This window comes from Rattus norvegicus, chromosome 19 (genome assembly GCF_036323735.1).
Source record: "Rattus norvegicus strain BN/NHsdMcwi chromosome 19, GRCr8, whole genome shotgun sequence".
In the NCBI taxonomy this organism is placed as follows: domain Eukaryota; kingdom Metazoa; phylum Chordata; class Mammalia; order Rodentia; family Muridae; genus Rattus; species Rattus norvegicus.
This window is the reverse complement of record NC_086037.1, coordinates 14,363,151-14,378,518: the sequence shown is the minus strand read 5'-3', so window position 1 is coordinate 14,378,518 and position 15,368 is coordinate 14,363,151. Positions and strand designations below refer to the sequence as shown.

The window sequence follows — 15,368 nt, the reverse complement described above, 5'->3', positions numbered from 1 at the left end:
GTAACAGAGTTACACTCACGAAGTAGCTCTCCAATAAGTTTATGTTGGGATCACAACATGAGGAACTGAAATAAAGAGTCACAGTGTTAGGAAGGGTAAGAACTGCCATTCTATAGGAACCCAGGCATCTGCACTCGGTGTCTGGAAGTGTGATAGGCTAGGCTTCACCCTCAGCGATGCCAGCATGTGGGCACCAAGCCCAGGTTCCACCCCAATGCTTCCTGGATATGTGCAGGCCTGGTTCCATCAAGAAGTAATAAAGGAACCTTTGGCAAAAAACACTGGGTACAAAACAGGTCAGGAAAACACACCCCCTCTGCTGCAACTCCTCTCAGGACGGCTGGTCTACCCAGGAGATCCCGGCTATAACCACAGCTCGTCTCCCAGTGCTTGCCCATTGGTGTCTTGGCCATATTCAGATTTGAGGACTTTGAACAGAATAGCTTCCAGCAGATTTGCATCAATGAATCCAACAAGTAGTTGCAGTCCTACTTCACCCAGCACACCTTCAAGCTGGAGCAGGTGAGAGTGGACGCCTATTCCCCAGCCCAGCCCGGCCATCACCCTGAATGTGAGCTGTGTCCCTCAGTATCAGCAGGATGGGGCCTGGGCACCGTAGGTTCCCCAGGACCTAAAGCTATGTCCTTGAACTCAGTGCCATTCTCAGCCCTTCCAGCCTCTTTCAACCCTTCTGGATGCTCAACTGCTCCTGCAGCAAGGCAGCAGTGTGCACATTCTGTCACGTCATTTGTGTGTGTCTACAGGAGGTCAGAGCCCGTCCCCTCTGTTCTTTCCTTTTGCCATGTTTCCCTTTCTGAGGAGGCAGGACCCACAGGTATGGGAGGCAGCCACATGCATATTCTGCAGCCATGTCTGACTCCTCTGAGCCTCAGTCCCACTTACACACCTACCCTGCAACCTCCCAATCCCGTGTCACCCCTGGGTCTCTAAACCTTCCTGCTTTCTGTCTTTATATAACTGGTGACACTCCAGCCCTCAGTCAGTGGTGTCATACAGTGTTAGTTTGTCTTTGCACTGCCTGGAGGTCTGACTTAGGAGAATGGCTACCATTCTCATTCCTGTTCAAGGGTCAGAATCTGAATCCTATGTAAGGCTGAATAATATTCCAGCACATGGCTGGGTCATGTTGAATTCATACAGTCACCTATGGATTTTATGTTTTGGCTTGTAAACACACACATATAAGACTCAAGTCACACCCAAGTGGAGATTTGCTTGAGTCCTCCATGGGTTTCTGAACTGTCTGAGAGACCATCCTGTCCACAGTTTATAGGGCACCTTCTCCTCATTTCTCACACAGCATGAGGAGATTAGCGAGGGTTAACCTGGCTTCTCTGTCTCCTACTTTCTGCCACACTAGCCCTAGCATCTTTCTGTATTGCAGTGAAAGTGAAGAACCCAGGAGGATGGCAGCTTCCTTGCTCAAATATAGCAAGTTCCTCCTTGCCTGCTTTGAGACTGAGTCTCATGCAGCCCAGGCTGGCTTTGATCTCACCATTAGTTAAGATGGCCATGAACTCCTGGTTCTCATGCCTCAGACGTCTCTGAGTGCTGGGTGACAGGTATGCACCACTCTTAAGTCCTGCCACTGGGACAAGAGTGAGCAGAGCCAGCTCTGAAGCACACACTTTGCTGGTGTCAGTGATGACTGACTTATGATTCTGTCTTCCTTGCCCATGGCCCTGCTCCTTGGTGCATGCCATCCTTCCTCCCTGTGACTCATGGGGACACCAAGCCTGAGGATGTCAGGAAGAAGTTTACTTACTTCACTGGGTTGGAGGCTGTTAGGTTCCTGCGTCAGTAGGTGAGATTCAAGCTAGAAGGTTTGTGGCATGAGAAACGGGAACAGAACTGGCATGGCAGGAGCAATTGTCACCTGGCTCTGAGAAGACCATGTGGGCAGAAACTCATCGTTGGGCAGGTAGTGAGCTCAAGACCAGGCTGGGCATTGCTCAGCGCATGTGAACATGTGTGCTTACATGGACATGTGTTTCCCCCACATGGTCACCACTTATCCAGGTATCATGAACAGTTCAAGGAGCTTTTTATGTTTTAATATTGTGTGTGTTTTTGTGTCCATACATACATATACACACATACATTCGAACATATACACGAATATGCATACATGCAAACACATGCATACACATGCATATACACATTCATGCGTGCACACACATACACATATATATACACATACATGCATACACACATACACACATACACACATATATACACATACAAATACACCTATACACACATATAGACAGACATATACACACATACACATATACACGTATTCACATACATGCATACACACATTCATATCCACACATACATACAGACATATACATACATACTCACATACATGTAAGCCCATGAGTGGAAGCCAGAGGACAGCTGGGCCATTGGTTCTCTCCTTTTTACCACGTGGGTCCTGGGGATTGAGTCAAGGTCATCAGACTTGACAGCAAGCCCCTTTAACTGTAGACCCCTCTTGTTGGCTGCCAGTTGCCTCTTTCCACAAATGATATCCATGGTGGAATGTTTACAGTTGTTATTCTCATGATTCCTTCAGCGCAGCCGTCATTTACACTGCATTAGGAGTTATAATTCATGTAGATGTCAGGAGAGCTGGAGGCGTGGATCAAGAAGAGAGCCCCTGCCTAGAATCTCCAATGAGGGAATGGGGGTGTCTCAGTGGTGGTGCCCCTGCTGATCTTGTGCAAGGCCCTCAGTTCAACCACACTGTGTGCAGGGAACCCCTTTCTGAAGCCAAGTCAGTGAGTGCCCTCCTTAACCTTCTTCACCTTTCAGGAGAAGTACCAGGGTGGTGGCATCTCATGGCACAACTCTGACTACACCGACAATGTGGGCTGTACCCACCTCATCAGCATGAAGCCCACTGGCATCTTCTACCTGCTGGACGAGGAGAGGAAGTGAGTATCCCTGCCCTGTCTGTCTGCCACATGCCAGTGTGGGGACAAGTCAGGTTCCCTGAGCTGCTCAGCAAGTTATGATAGATAGAGGAGATAAAAGCTTAAAACATGATAGAAAGTGATTTAGGTACAATATTTTAGGCTAATATAATTCAGATAATGAAGTACCTTGTCCAATTTTACCAAATACAAATGGACTAAATACTGGGAATGCAATTCTTATCTGATGCACAGTTTATTTACCGTCACCTGCAGCTCCTCCTGAGGAACAGTGCTTCTGGCCTGATGCTTTTTGTTCAGCCGTATCTTCCTCTTTCTTCTGTGCTTACCATTGTGACATAGGAGAAGCTTCTAATATTAATGTTGCCAGAACTTTCCGGTCTTGGGGATAATTCTATTCTGAGTTGTGTATGGATTTAATAACTTCTTTACATATGATGAATATATACTTCAGGAAATGACTGCTTCCTTGTTCCTATTAAGATCTAATATGACTAAAGGATTCTGATTAATTTTCCAGACTCTTGGGGGTATATATCATAGGCCACCAGGTTGGTATGTCATTGCTCGCTGAAGTGAGGTTAATTTTATAACACCTTTGGGCCACCCACTTTCAATGTCATTATGTGGTATTGCCTTAGGCTCTTTTATACACTCCCCTGGCTTTGTCTGAGTATATTTTTGAGGTCTCTCTATGACTGTGCAAAGAAGAAAGAGCTAGGGCTGGGCCACAAAATAAGAAAGTACTTGATCATCAAAAACAAAAACAAAAAACAAACAAACAACCAAAACAAGCTCTAGGGTTAAATATCGGTTCTGGTGCTGAACTACAATGCCAGAGGCATTTTTTAAGTAAATAACACAATCTTGGGGCTGACAATGTGATCAAATATCCTGCAACATAAGTTTGCAGTGTTACCTGCATTTTATAAATCAAGTCTGACCATCGATTTGGTTCTTTCCAATCATGTCTGAGTGCTACATCACGGGAATCCCAAGGAAAATCAGAACTGGGTTCTTGAAGCTGTTGCCCAGGGCCAGTGTAGACCTAAATATTACAGAGAACACCATGATTCTTAACACAAGGGATCATTTCTCCATCCCTCTTGTTAAATAATTTATGACAAGATGTCACCATTTGTAACCTTAGCTTCTTTTCCTAAGTGCTGCTGAAGGGAAGATTTGGTGTCAAGAGTTCTGGACTCAGACCAGAGGACACTGAATTCATTTAAATAGGTGTAGTTTATTGAATGCACACACCAATACAGTTCAACCAGAGCAACAGCTCACAACTGTGTCCTGGGCATTGCTAGGCCCAGCTCATTGGAAGAGCCACGTGGGCTAAAGCACAGGTGCTGGATGCTGCTGTCTATGGGCCTTGATTCAGGCCATTTTACACATAATTGCTCCTCTTTTCCTTGAATCTGATGGGTCCTATGTGAAGCTCATAGTTGGGGAACTTGTTAAGATTAACAAACCTCATAACATACAGAACATAACAGGGTATGTGACCAGCACCACACAGTTCAATGTCAGGTTTTTTTGTTCTTTTGTTTGTTTGTTGGCATCCATGATGTGGAGGCGTATTACAGAACAATAGGAAAGAGCTGGCTGCTGTGTAACAAATTCGCTGCTATTAAGGTAGGTATGGGAGCAAGACCTCAGCAGTAGCCCTTAAGATGGGAAGGAGATGATGTGTTTGATGACTGAAAGGAGCTGCCTCAGCTGTGTTTCTCTGCCTGCTCAGTGCCCATTCAACATCACTCTGTCCCTGAAGAGGAACTCAAGGTCTGCCCCCTGCTGCCTGTGAGCCAGGAGAGGCACAGAAAGGCAAGGCCACAGCGCTGGTTTCCAATTCCTCAGTAATGCCAGATTTCCAATAACATACTTGTATACACAAATACAGTGTGGTCAGTTACAATAGATACTAATCATTTCTCACATAGGGCAGCAGTTGATTGACTACAACTAATTCTATTTAAAAAAAAAAAAAGAAACCTGGCTCTTCTGAAATATACAAAGAAATATCTACACTGGTAGGGAATGAATTCTGCCATGGACTGAACTCAGAAAGGTGGGGTTGGGAGAAAGATGCATGGTTAAATAGTCCACCAGGTTCACATTGTGTCACCTTGATTTAATCTAAGGACAAAGAAGTGGAGTATCTCTGATGGCTTTATTCTAACCCCTTGAAAGGGTCACTGGGGATTGGGCTCAGTACATCACACTTCTTGATGGGGCAACAACACTCAAGGAAGCTTGAGATTGTCATAGGCACAGTATTATGCTACATATACAGAGTAGATAATACTAAGATGTTCAGATGGTGATATCCATTTGTATGCACTCTTAATGTGGACCTAAAAAAAGAGAGATCAAGGTCCTTAGAATGGAAAGATCAGTTCCAGTTTTCTTCTACCATTCCAAACTGAACGACTGGTAGGGAGAGAATGGTAAATAATCGAGAATTAATAGATGATGCTTTGAATGAAGGGTTAGTTTTTGTGCTGGTTTTAGACAGGGTCTCAAGTGTCACATGGTGCCCTCTACCTGGCTGGCCAGGTTCACTTTGAGCTCAGATAAACCTCCTTCCACTTTGCGATACATAGGCTTACAAGAGTGGCCTCCAAGGACTGTGAGGACAGCATTAGCTTTGACAGTTGAGGTGTGCAACCCACAACTATAGTTTTAACCATGTTTTCCCATGTCTACCAGCTATTTGAGATTGTTGCTGTTCTATGCCTGACAATCAAGGACACAGAAAAATAAACTGATAGAGAGCAAGGACATGGTGATCACACCCTTGCCTCTTCCTTACGTTCTGGATGAGGTTTCTTAAAATTCCAATATTGCAAAAAGCTTTATATAGGGCCCATCACATTAAGGGTCACTGTGCACTGTTCTATATAAAATGTCTAATCAGAACTGACTCCCATATAACACTTCCTGCAGTCCTCATATGAGAAGCTTGAGCTTTTTGTTTTGACTTTTTCTTTTCTCTTTCTTTCTTATTTTTGCTATATAAGTTGAGAGAAAGAAAGTTAGGGCCATGAATTTGCCCCCAAAATTTGAACTATGGATGTGATTGATCAGTGTTAGTGGGTGCATTCTATAAGTATTCATTTTTTACTATGATAGATGCTTTTGTGTTTGGTGGGGTGGCCATTTCCCAGTGTACAGGTGCTGGGGCCTTGCTCTATCCACTTAATGATGTTTATAGCCTCATTTTAGATGTATATGTGCACCCTCTATATCTCTTGACTATTTTATTTTTCTGATAGAAGCTCATGGTACATCTTACTCAGGCCTGTGAGCAGTGCTCCTTTGGCGACATTGGTGCAGAGAGCAGAACCCCACAAGCAGCATGAGGTTCCCTTCACTGGTGTCTCCAATATTGCATTTTCCTCTGCCAACTGGTCTCCACACTTTTCCTACAACCATAAAGACTTCAACTTTTTCTCCTAAAGAATTTTCTGGCAATTGTCGATTGCTAAGCACAGGACTTCATGAGTGTTCCCCTAACACACACCCATGTTGTAAACTACCATGCAGACTATTTCTTGATGTGATATAAAGCACCTGTACAGAATGAGACAGGAGAACTTTTGAGTGCATATTCAAGCTGGTGTGAAATCTCAGGACGTTTTAATGGCTAACATTGGTGAATGAGGACAATTTGAGTTAGGATGAGACATTTTTGTGCAAGATATGGAAGGAAACATTCATTTAGATGCATAGGAATTACTAAGGTTTTTATAATCAAGCCTTGAGGAAAATTTGGATTTGGAAGCAGGAGATGCTCAGTGGCTGTGCCCCAGGAAAGTCTCCTGGAAAGGGCACCTCAGCTTATGCTCAGTACAGGGAGAACATTAGCAGGGAGGCAAAGTCTGCACCCCATGACATCAGCTGTCCCTTCTTGGACATTCTATTGTCTCCTAGAGAGTTCTGGCATCCTCTGTGATGTCACCAGTGTTGTAGTGACAACCAGTGCCCTAGTTTCTCTCAGTCTGAGTCTGGCGGTTACAAGCTAAGACATGTTTTCCCGTCTTCGCAAGCATTTTGGGAGGGGGAACGTCGATTCTGGAGAGACTAGAGTGAAGGAGTCTGGCCTTTCGTCTCAAAGTAATGATGGACAAAGACAGCACTTCTGGGGAATGTGGAGTAAGTTCTGGGCAGTGTATTTTGAGCTTCCTGCCAGGGTGGCTGCAGGCTTAAGCTGACCTTTCTAGCAATGGGCCACAACAACTGGAGCATCTGAACAGGAATTGAATTTCCATGAATATCACAATTCCTTAAAGTCAAGGATTTCAGAACTTTAGTTTCCCCATCCCCACAGGGAGGATATGGTAAGGCCAATGCTATTATACTGTGAACTTCTGGTCTTTACTTTTCAGTTCATTTGTTCTGTTACATTGATATAATAACACCATCAGGAGTCATGGAGGGTCCACCTTTTCTGAGTTTAGACAGGGCAGCAATGTACTTCACTATCATTGCTTCTTTAAATACAGTGGGTATCTGACAGTAGGAACAGGGAGAGAATTGTGCTCCAGGCAATAACCTTATGTTCTTAGACCTCCTCTGATTTCTTCTAACTGGCAGGGTCATCGTTAGCTTTATATATTCGAGGTTGTATGTTACATTTTTCTAAAATACCAAAACTATTTGGAACGGGTAGACCAAGATTCAGCCTGTAAACTATTCGAATTTTTGGGGTGTTTGGTGTTTCAAATAGGGGCACTGATAAGTCTGTTGAACATTCCCTCCCTGGAACTGCTTTTTAAATTCAAAGTTGTTCACATAGAGTATCAGGGTAGGACATCTGAGTGTCTCCAATCACTCAAGTTTTGTGGATGGTGAATTTATCATCTGAGTTCTGAAACTACAGGGGTGAGGGTCCTGAAACCAAACTGTACCCTGTTCAGCTGATAATCCTGGAGAAGCCATCTCCGTGGTCCATGTAAGCACCTGATGTCCGGCATAGGGAACACCTGGCTGCTTACATCTCTTGTTCTCTATAGAGTAATGCGAGAACTGAGATCCACTAAGGAGGCCTCTTAAGCATAGACCAATCGCCTAGCAGTGACACTGGGTTCCTGGCTTGTTCTCCTGTTTAGGCCTAACTGTGGTCTATGAACACTCTATGCATTCTCCCCATGCAGGGTCACTTGTGTTCTTCTACCTACAGACGCTGGGAGAGAAACATCTTCCCCTGAAACTGCCCTAAGCAAGGAGCAGGCCAAGAAGGAAAAGGAGAGGCTGATTAAAGAGCTGCAGCTCATTACCAAGGAGAGAAATGACCTGAGAGATCGCCTGAGGTTTCTGACAGAGAGATCCAAGAACAACTGGTATGAATCGCTCCAAACGCTCTTGTTTCATTCCTGGGTCTGCAAGGTCACCTTCATCTTCTCCTATTTAGGTTTTGGGTTCTAGAAAGCTGTGCCTCCCTAACCACCCTGTGCTAAACCTCATCTCCCATATAGAGGAGATTCAGAACCTGACCCTTCCTGAGCAGCGAGATGGAAAATGGACTCATCTGCTTCCATTTATTGAAAAGCAGGATTTGTGGTCCGAATGAAGAATTCAGGGATAAAGTCAGGGAGAGTGAGTTCCCAGTGTGCATTTGCAAAGCCCTTGACAGCTGGTGGCTTTGCAAGATTGTAATTGCAGTGAGTTTATGGTGAGTCTCTGTACTTGCTAGGCAGGGGACTGAGTGCTGGAAGATCCAGGCAGCAGCCTGAGTGGCCTGGTCCCAAACTATTCATCTCAATGCTTGACTAGAAGGTCTCAGGCTCAGGCCTGTTTGTTATTGTCTGTGTGTCTTGCTCTCGGACACAGCAATGATGGAGGCATTTCTCCTGGTTGTCACAGTGCTCTCTGTTTCCATATTTCTCTTTCTCTTACTCTGTTTACATTTCTCTTTTTTGTGGGTGTATCTCAGTCTGTGAGTCTGTGTGTGCATACATCCAAATGCATATGGACAACTTTTATATGTTTATATTTCCCTCCACACTTGGAGTCTAGGGGTCTATGTCTTGGCCTGAGTATTTACCTGTAACACTTTCATGGAGATGTGAATGCTTTGTTCTGGGAGCCCCACTGTCAACAGCACAGTTCTTTGCCTATGTGGCCACGTTTGTCTGTTTATTTTTATTCTTTGTGCAGATTATAATTTTGTGTTGATATAAGGTCTGTTATCAAAAGAGGAAAAAAGAAGTCACAGGTTTCTGGGTGTGTTGGGGTGGAGGAGCATGGAGAGGTGAGGCCTAGGCTCTTGATAGCTTAACTGGATTGACTGCAGATTTCCTCTTGATGGATCAAAGGGATCCAGGGAACCCTCCATCTGGATGCCGAGATTCTGGTGTCCTGGACGCACAGAAACATGTTTCTGAAGCTGAAGAAGATCCCAATATGTACAATTCAGAAGGTGTCCTTCCAGGGCTGGGGTAGTACAGGACCCACCCTGAGTTCATATATTCCTAAATGCTGATGTTCATTGTATTCTATCATTTGGGGCCAGGCCACACTTCAGGCCACATCCATATTATGAAGACCTGGAGAGAATGGAGAAGGGGGTCATGTCAATTCTGCACAACTTAGAGATGGAGAACACTGAGATCCATGAGAACAGCCATAAGCTGAAGAAGGAGATGACCTTCTCCAGGTAAGTCCTGGTCAGAAAGTCTATCACCTGTGGAATGGCCATTTCTGATTTCTTTGTTCTGGATTGGACGGTCTTCAGCTCTGGTTCTATCTCTTGTGCTGTTTACACATCAGTGTGCCAGGGTCACTAGGACTCAGTTTTCAGTTCCATAAAAGGCTGTTACTCATCCCAGGACTGTCTAGGCATCTACAGAAGGCTCTAGATAGAACAGCACTGATCGAAGTCAGCAGAAAGTTATTAGGCTGACCTGGACCTATGGTGTCATACCAGGTTTTACAAAACTCAGTGCATGGACCACATGGTTAGCATGACCTTCTCTTGGTTCTACTGACCTCCTTTGAGGGTGATGGCCCACTACTAATTGATGTTGCCCCCATGCATTGGGCTTTCATGGATAGTTGTAGATCCATGTTCTTTTTGAGAGATTTGGACCATAATTGGTTCTCCGGCCAAACAAACAATTTTAACTTCCCAGAATTAATTCTTTGTGGTTTGTGCAGCAGCATTATATGTATCGAGATGTATTTCATTTAGTCTTCATGGGTATCTGGGACCTGGTAGAGTTAGTGGGACTTGGGAGTAGGAATGGGAGAAGGGGCAGCATGATCTTACTATGCAGACTGTATTTCCAGAAACCTGCTCAGCCAGCTCCTGATGGAGAACACATGTAGGAAGAAGTTGGTCCCACTGAAGCAGGAGAGCAAGGAGGTACATCTTGAGTGTGCACTGAACCAGAAATATTTGCTTGACTTCAAGAAGAAAGATAAAGACCAGCAACGTCCAGACCCAGCATCATCTGGTAGGGACAAACAGATGTGTTAGCTTAACAATATCTGATAAAATTTGCCAATTTGATACATCTGTGCTTTCTCCTACCACCTTTCTAATTACACTCAAAACCAGCCAACCACCTCATATAATGGAATTGTTCATTGCTCTGCCTATGCACAAGTATTCTGGGAAGACAACCACTTTTCAGAAATTGAATTATTTTGCAAGTATATTTCGCTGCTCTCTTTGAAGCTGGAGTATAGAAATGGTGACAGATGAATAATGTACCTCATTATTGCATATCCATGCGATAGATTGGATCCTATGTAGAGTTTTGAACATGTTCGTGGTTCTTTGACAAGTGACACTCTGTGGTCATGTGACTTCTTGTGTAGGAAGCACCTTTCCAGGATAGGAACCAAGTGCAAATGTCAAATTAGTACTTGTCATTGGCTTTAACCTTGGTGACATATGGACATCTCCTTTCTTCCTGCAACCCAATGAGGTCTCTTCCCATTGCCCAGTTCTTGGTTTGCACTGATATAAGTCTGGGTCCCAGAGTGGCAGCCCACATTACTGTGAAGCTTGCTGGAGATTTTGCCCTGCCCGCAGAGTTAGTAACAATGATATCAGTTAAAAGGTCCATGTCGACTGTCCAATAGAACTGAGGTGGTAGAAGGCACCATTCTGACAGCTGCCTTGCATTTCCCCACTAAATCAGTGTCTGAAAAACTGCCTTCCTCTCCCAGGTCTCAGAAAGTGCAAGAGAGCTGGAATTGGACACACAGCAGTAAGAGAGCTTCCTGAAGAATAAGTTGCTTTCTCAGGAGTCCCTGATGACAAACATCCTGAATGGTAACATTTTTTTGGAAGAGTATTCTTCCTCAGAGTTAATTTGTCATTTCTTAGAGACCCTAAATTTATAGACCACTAAGCCAGCCTGACTGATTGAGGTCTTACCCACTTTCTTCTTCAGAAAACTCCACTTGAGAGACAGCTTGGGGGACCGCCTTTCATCATGTGTGCTAGAGGAGAAACAGCAATACATCTGTGCTCTACATGTTCGTGAAGAATATGCTGTTTAGAAATATTTTTGTTATGATTTTAATTGAAGTTTTCTTTTTTTTGATTCGTATTTATATGTTCTTGTTACTATTTTTCACTTTCAAATATATTTAAATATTTTTATTCATTTTAATCCTGTTTTGTTATAAAATGTATTCGTTATGAATAAAAATTGAATTCTATGTCTTGACTCTTCAGACCATCATTCTTACTAAAGGGTTCTTTCCCCTCCTATGTACTTAGAACTGACAGCTAGAGATGGATCTCTGCATGTTCCATGGAGACTGGGCTAATAAGTGAATTCAAAATCACCAAGGGGTACCCGGTGTGACAGTGTCTTTTGTGTGGAGAATGTGGCTGTTTCCCTGACACACACTCTATGATGTATTCACTGACATGCTTTACCCAATTGTTAGGGTCCATGTGGTTCTTCTGAGAGAGCAGCAGATGCTCTACCCTGTGAGTCATCACCACAGCTCCTGCAGGTGGCTTTTGTCCTTCCACATAATGTACTGTATTAGGTGGACAGGATCACCTCCAATCAAATAGAGAGATGTCAGGAGATGTGTATTCATAGGAAATTTACTGAGCTGTGCATGCTCAATGTGTTAGCTTGCCAGGCATCCCTACAGGGCTCTGGTGTCCCCACTGCTCATTGTGGGTCAGGATCATCCTCCAGCACCACTTAGTGTCCATATTAGAGCAGATCTTTCCGCTGTTATCAATGATGACCACATGTATTCTGCACATCTGACAAAATACAGAATAGAAACTAGCTTCCTGTAGGCCAGATTGGCATAATGGGTTTTTTGATTGTTAGCAAGAAAATTATCTTAGTCTCAGCAGTTTAGGGAGGATCCTCAAGAGCATCCATAGTGAATGTAGCCTGCAGCTGTGAACACAGGTTTCTGTTGGAGAGCAGGCCTGTGCAAGCCCAGAACCTAGGTGGGACAGTTCAAGCTACCCTTTTTCCATGGCCAATCTGGGATCATATTGAGAATGTATTTTTCCAGGTGACTGATTTCCAATTTATGGAATTGAACTAACTTACTGAGAGTGGAGGTGACTCAGAGAGTTAAATTACAGAAGGAATAATCCAGAATGTCCACAAAAGCTTGCTGTCACCCCAGGGCTTTTCAAAGCTCAGCAGCTAGAGAAGCAATGTAGTATTTGATTATTCTAATGCTTAGGTCTACTCATTCATTATAAGCTGACCATGACACAAAAAGTGTCATCTGTGTCACAATAGAAACTAGTTGTAACTAGATTCACCCCACACTATCACATCACTACTGTGTTTGAGGTTCTCAGTTACTATCTAAGACCCTGGAAGAGGCCTGGGTCTTGCTACACAAACTCATAATTTATGTCTTCATGACACTGTGTGCTTTGTTCTGTTGATGCTACCATTGGCATACAATACCTTGGATACTTTGTGCTGACATCTGTCACATGAGACAATAGTTCATGTCATCCTAACGTGAATAAACTGTCCTTAGAGTACAGTGTTGTAGGAGGGGCCTTCTTTTCCTGTGAGATAGCAAAACATTTCCAGTCTTCAGTCAAGTCTGTCAGCCATTGTCCAGTGCCTGTCTTGAGATGTCCACATTTTCAGCTGAGAGTCTTCATCCAGGCTGCTCTGTAATTTTGTAGAAGATTAATAGGGTTCCTGTCCTAGGATTTAATTCTGCATGACTGTACTTGCCGAACATGCTCAAAGCCCTGTGATCCACCCTAACCCTCTGTGCTTTAGAGAAAGAAAATAAAGAACCACATTGCACTTGAAGTTTCTCCTCCAACAGAAGGAGAGCCTGCATAGGGCCTTTAAGTAACTCTAAGCCCCAGCTTCCCCACAGCTCCCTCCATCAATTCCATTATTGGTGTGTTTTCATTACTGCTCACTTTCTTCCTTGTGTGCAAAGAATGTGCACCATGTCAGTAAAGTGTGTGTGTGTGTGTGTGTGTGTGTGTGTGTGTGTGTGTGCAGTCCCTAGTGAAAACTGTTGAGGTGCAGGCAGTCTCATGCTACTACTGTCCCATGGCACCTTGCCGGGAACACTGAAATGGTGGCTACTTTAATACAACCTAAACCGGGTGTGCATGGTTTTCAGTAAGATTTTGACGTCATCACCACTACAGAGAGCAGAAAAAGCTTCAGTAGTTACATGGATGTGATCAATCAGTGTTAGTGTGTGCATTCGATAAAATATCCATTTTTGACTAAGGTAGATGCTTCTGTGTTTTGTGGGGTGACCCATTGTCAATGTCTAGTGAATTGGGGGCCCTGGGTACGGTCGCATACCCCCAGGACACAAGGGGTGCACAGCAAAGGCAGAAGCAACTGCACACAGTTGCAAGCTTTATTAATCCTTATATAGCTAGGAATATGCATTACTACAATTTTCATTTTGTCAAGATACCATAAAATCATTATTCCCTGGATACCAGGAACAACTGAGGGAAGACTAAACAAAGAAATACGAATAAACAAAGGCTTCTTCTCAAAATATTCATATAACAAATCACCTCTCTTATTATAATCAAAATATACTCACCATTACCGAGAGAGCGTTAGAACCACTTCCACAGAAACAGGACATAGCAGAACATAGCTTAAGGCCAAGTGAGAAAAACATTTTGTTCTCCAGGGTGGAATTCCAGCCCCTACTTGTATCTGTCACCAGGCCTTTCTTGACCCTGCCTGGGAGCTGCATCTCTATGTCTTAACAATTCCTTCTTTTTTCTTTTGTTTTAAAAGAAACACTTTCCATAACATAGCAAAAGTCTTTGTAGGGGTTTAATCATGTAAAAATAAAGCAACATAACACATAATGTACAGAAGATTATGGCAAAACTAGCTCCTCCCAAGCTATGGAAAATCCTTTGAAGCCAAGCCTTGGGATCTAATCCTGTCAATTGATCAGCCAATAATTTAGCTATTTCCATAGGGGTAGTATCTTCTAGCTGTTTACCAAAAGACATTCGAGCATCGTATTTCAAGGCATTAATTACTTTTGTAGCACTTTCATTACCTTCCAAATAGGCTTGAATTAACTTCCAATCATGTTCTATATCATTATCCATATATTCATTAACACAAAAGTAGTAGGATTTCAATCATATCTTCAATCCTCATATTTTTCAATAAATAACATCTTTCGACCCAGCCATTCTACTGTTTGTTTTGAGACATCTAGTTGATGTTGAAGTCTAGTATCAGTTTTAGTGTGCTCGATCCATAACTCATGTGAATCTTTATGCCAGTCTTCAACAAAATGCTTTGTCTCAATAGATGTTTTTAATGTTATGCTGGAAAGGGCTGCCAAAGTAGCAACAGAAATAAGGCTTAAAATAGTAGCTACAAACTCCAATAATTCTTTTTCTGTTCCTCAGCAGATTATTAAAAAATTCAATAATCATATAATTAAGAGGATCTTGAGACCAATGATGTCTCAAATTAACAGGCATCCATACATATATTTTTTTGCTGAATATCATAATAGAATATTGATTTATATTAAACTGAATAGATGAATTAATACATGAATAGTAATGACAGTTAGTACAAGCAAATCCATTAGCAAAATTAAATCTACCTATTAAAAACAAATATGGCATAGGAATAGAAGTAGTAACCTTTTCTTTCTTAAATGTTGTAAAATTATACTGAGAGGCAGATTGAGTGTCCCAGAAAAGCTTCCATTAGCAAGCACATCTTCTTTTAATGCAGTGACAGTCTTCCACAAATGAGCTTGAAACACAGTAGGATCTTCCACAGAGGCCAGTCGGTTATCAGCAAGGCCTCCATCTCCACACTCTATCAGCAAGCATCCATTAAGGCGTTCATTCTTCTCTCAGTTCATCCTGGTAACATTTGACAAATCACAAGTGGTAACATTCCATTCTGA

General features: G+C 43.0%; 1 protein-coding gene across 1 annotated transcript; it reads left to right on the top strand.

Moving 5' to 3' along the window:
• Nucleotides 1–6,952: 6,952 nt before the first annotated feature.
• Nucleotides 6,953–11,474, top strand: LOC134483132 (disks large homolog 5-like). The gene is made up of 6 exons (XM_063278377.1): nt 6,953–7,121; nt 8,149–8,308; nt 9,481–9,624; nt 10,257–10,423; nt 11,145–11,250; nt 11,372–11,474. Exons 1-5 carry the CDS (start codon nt 6,995–6,997, stop codon nt 11,207–11,209), a joined length of 663 nt encoding a protein of 220 aa, XP_063134447.1. The 5' UTR covers nt 6,953–6,994; the 3' UTR covers nt 11,210–11,250; nt 11,372–11,474.
• Nucleotides 11,475–15,368: the final 3,894 nt, after the last annotated feature.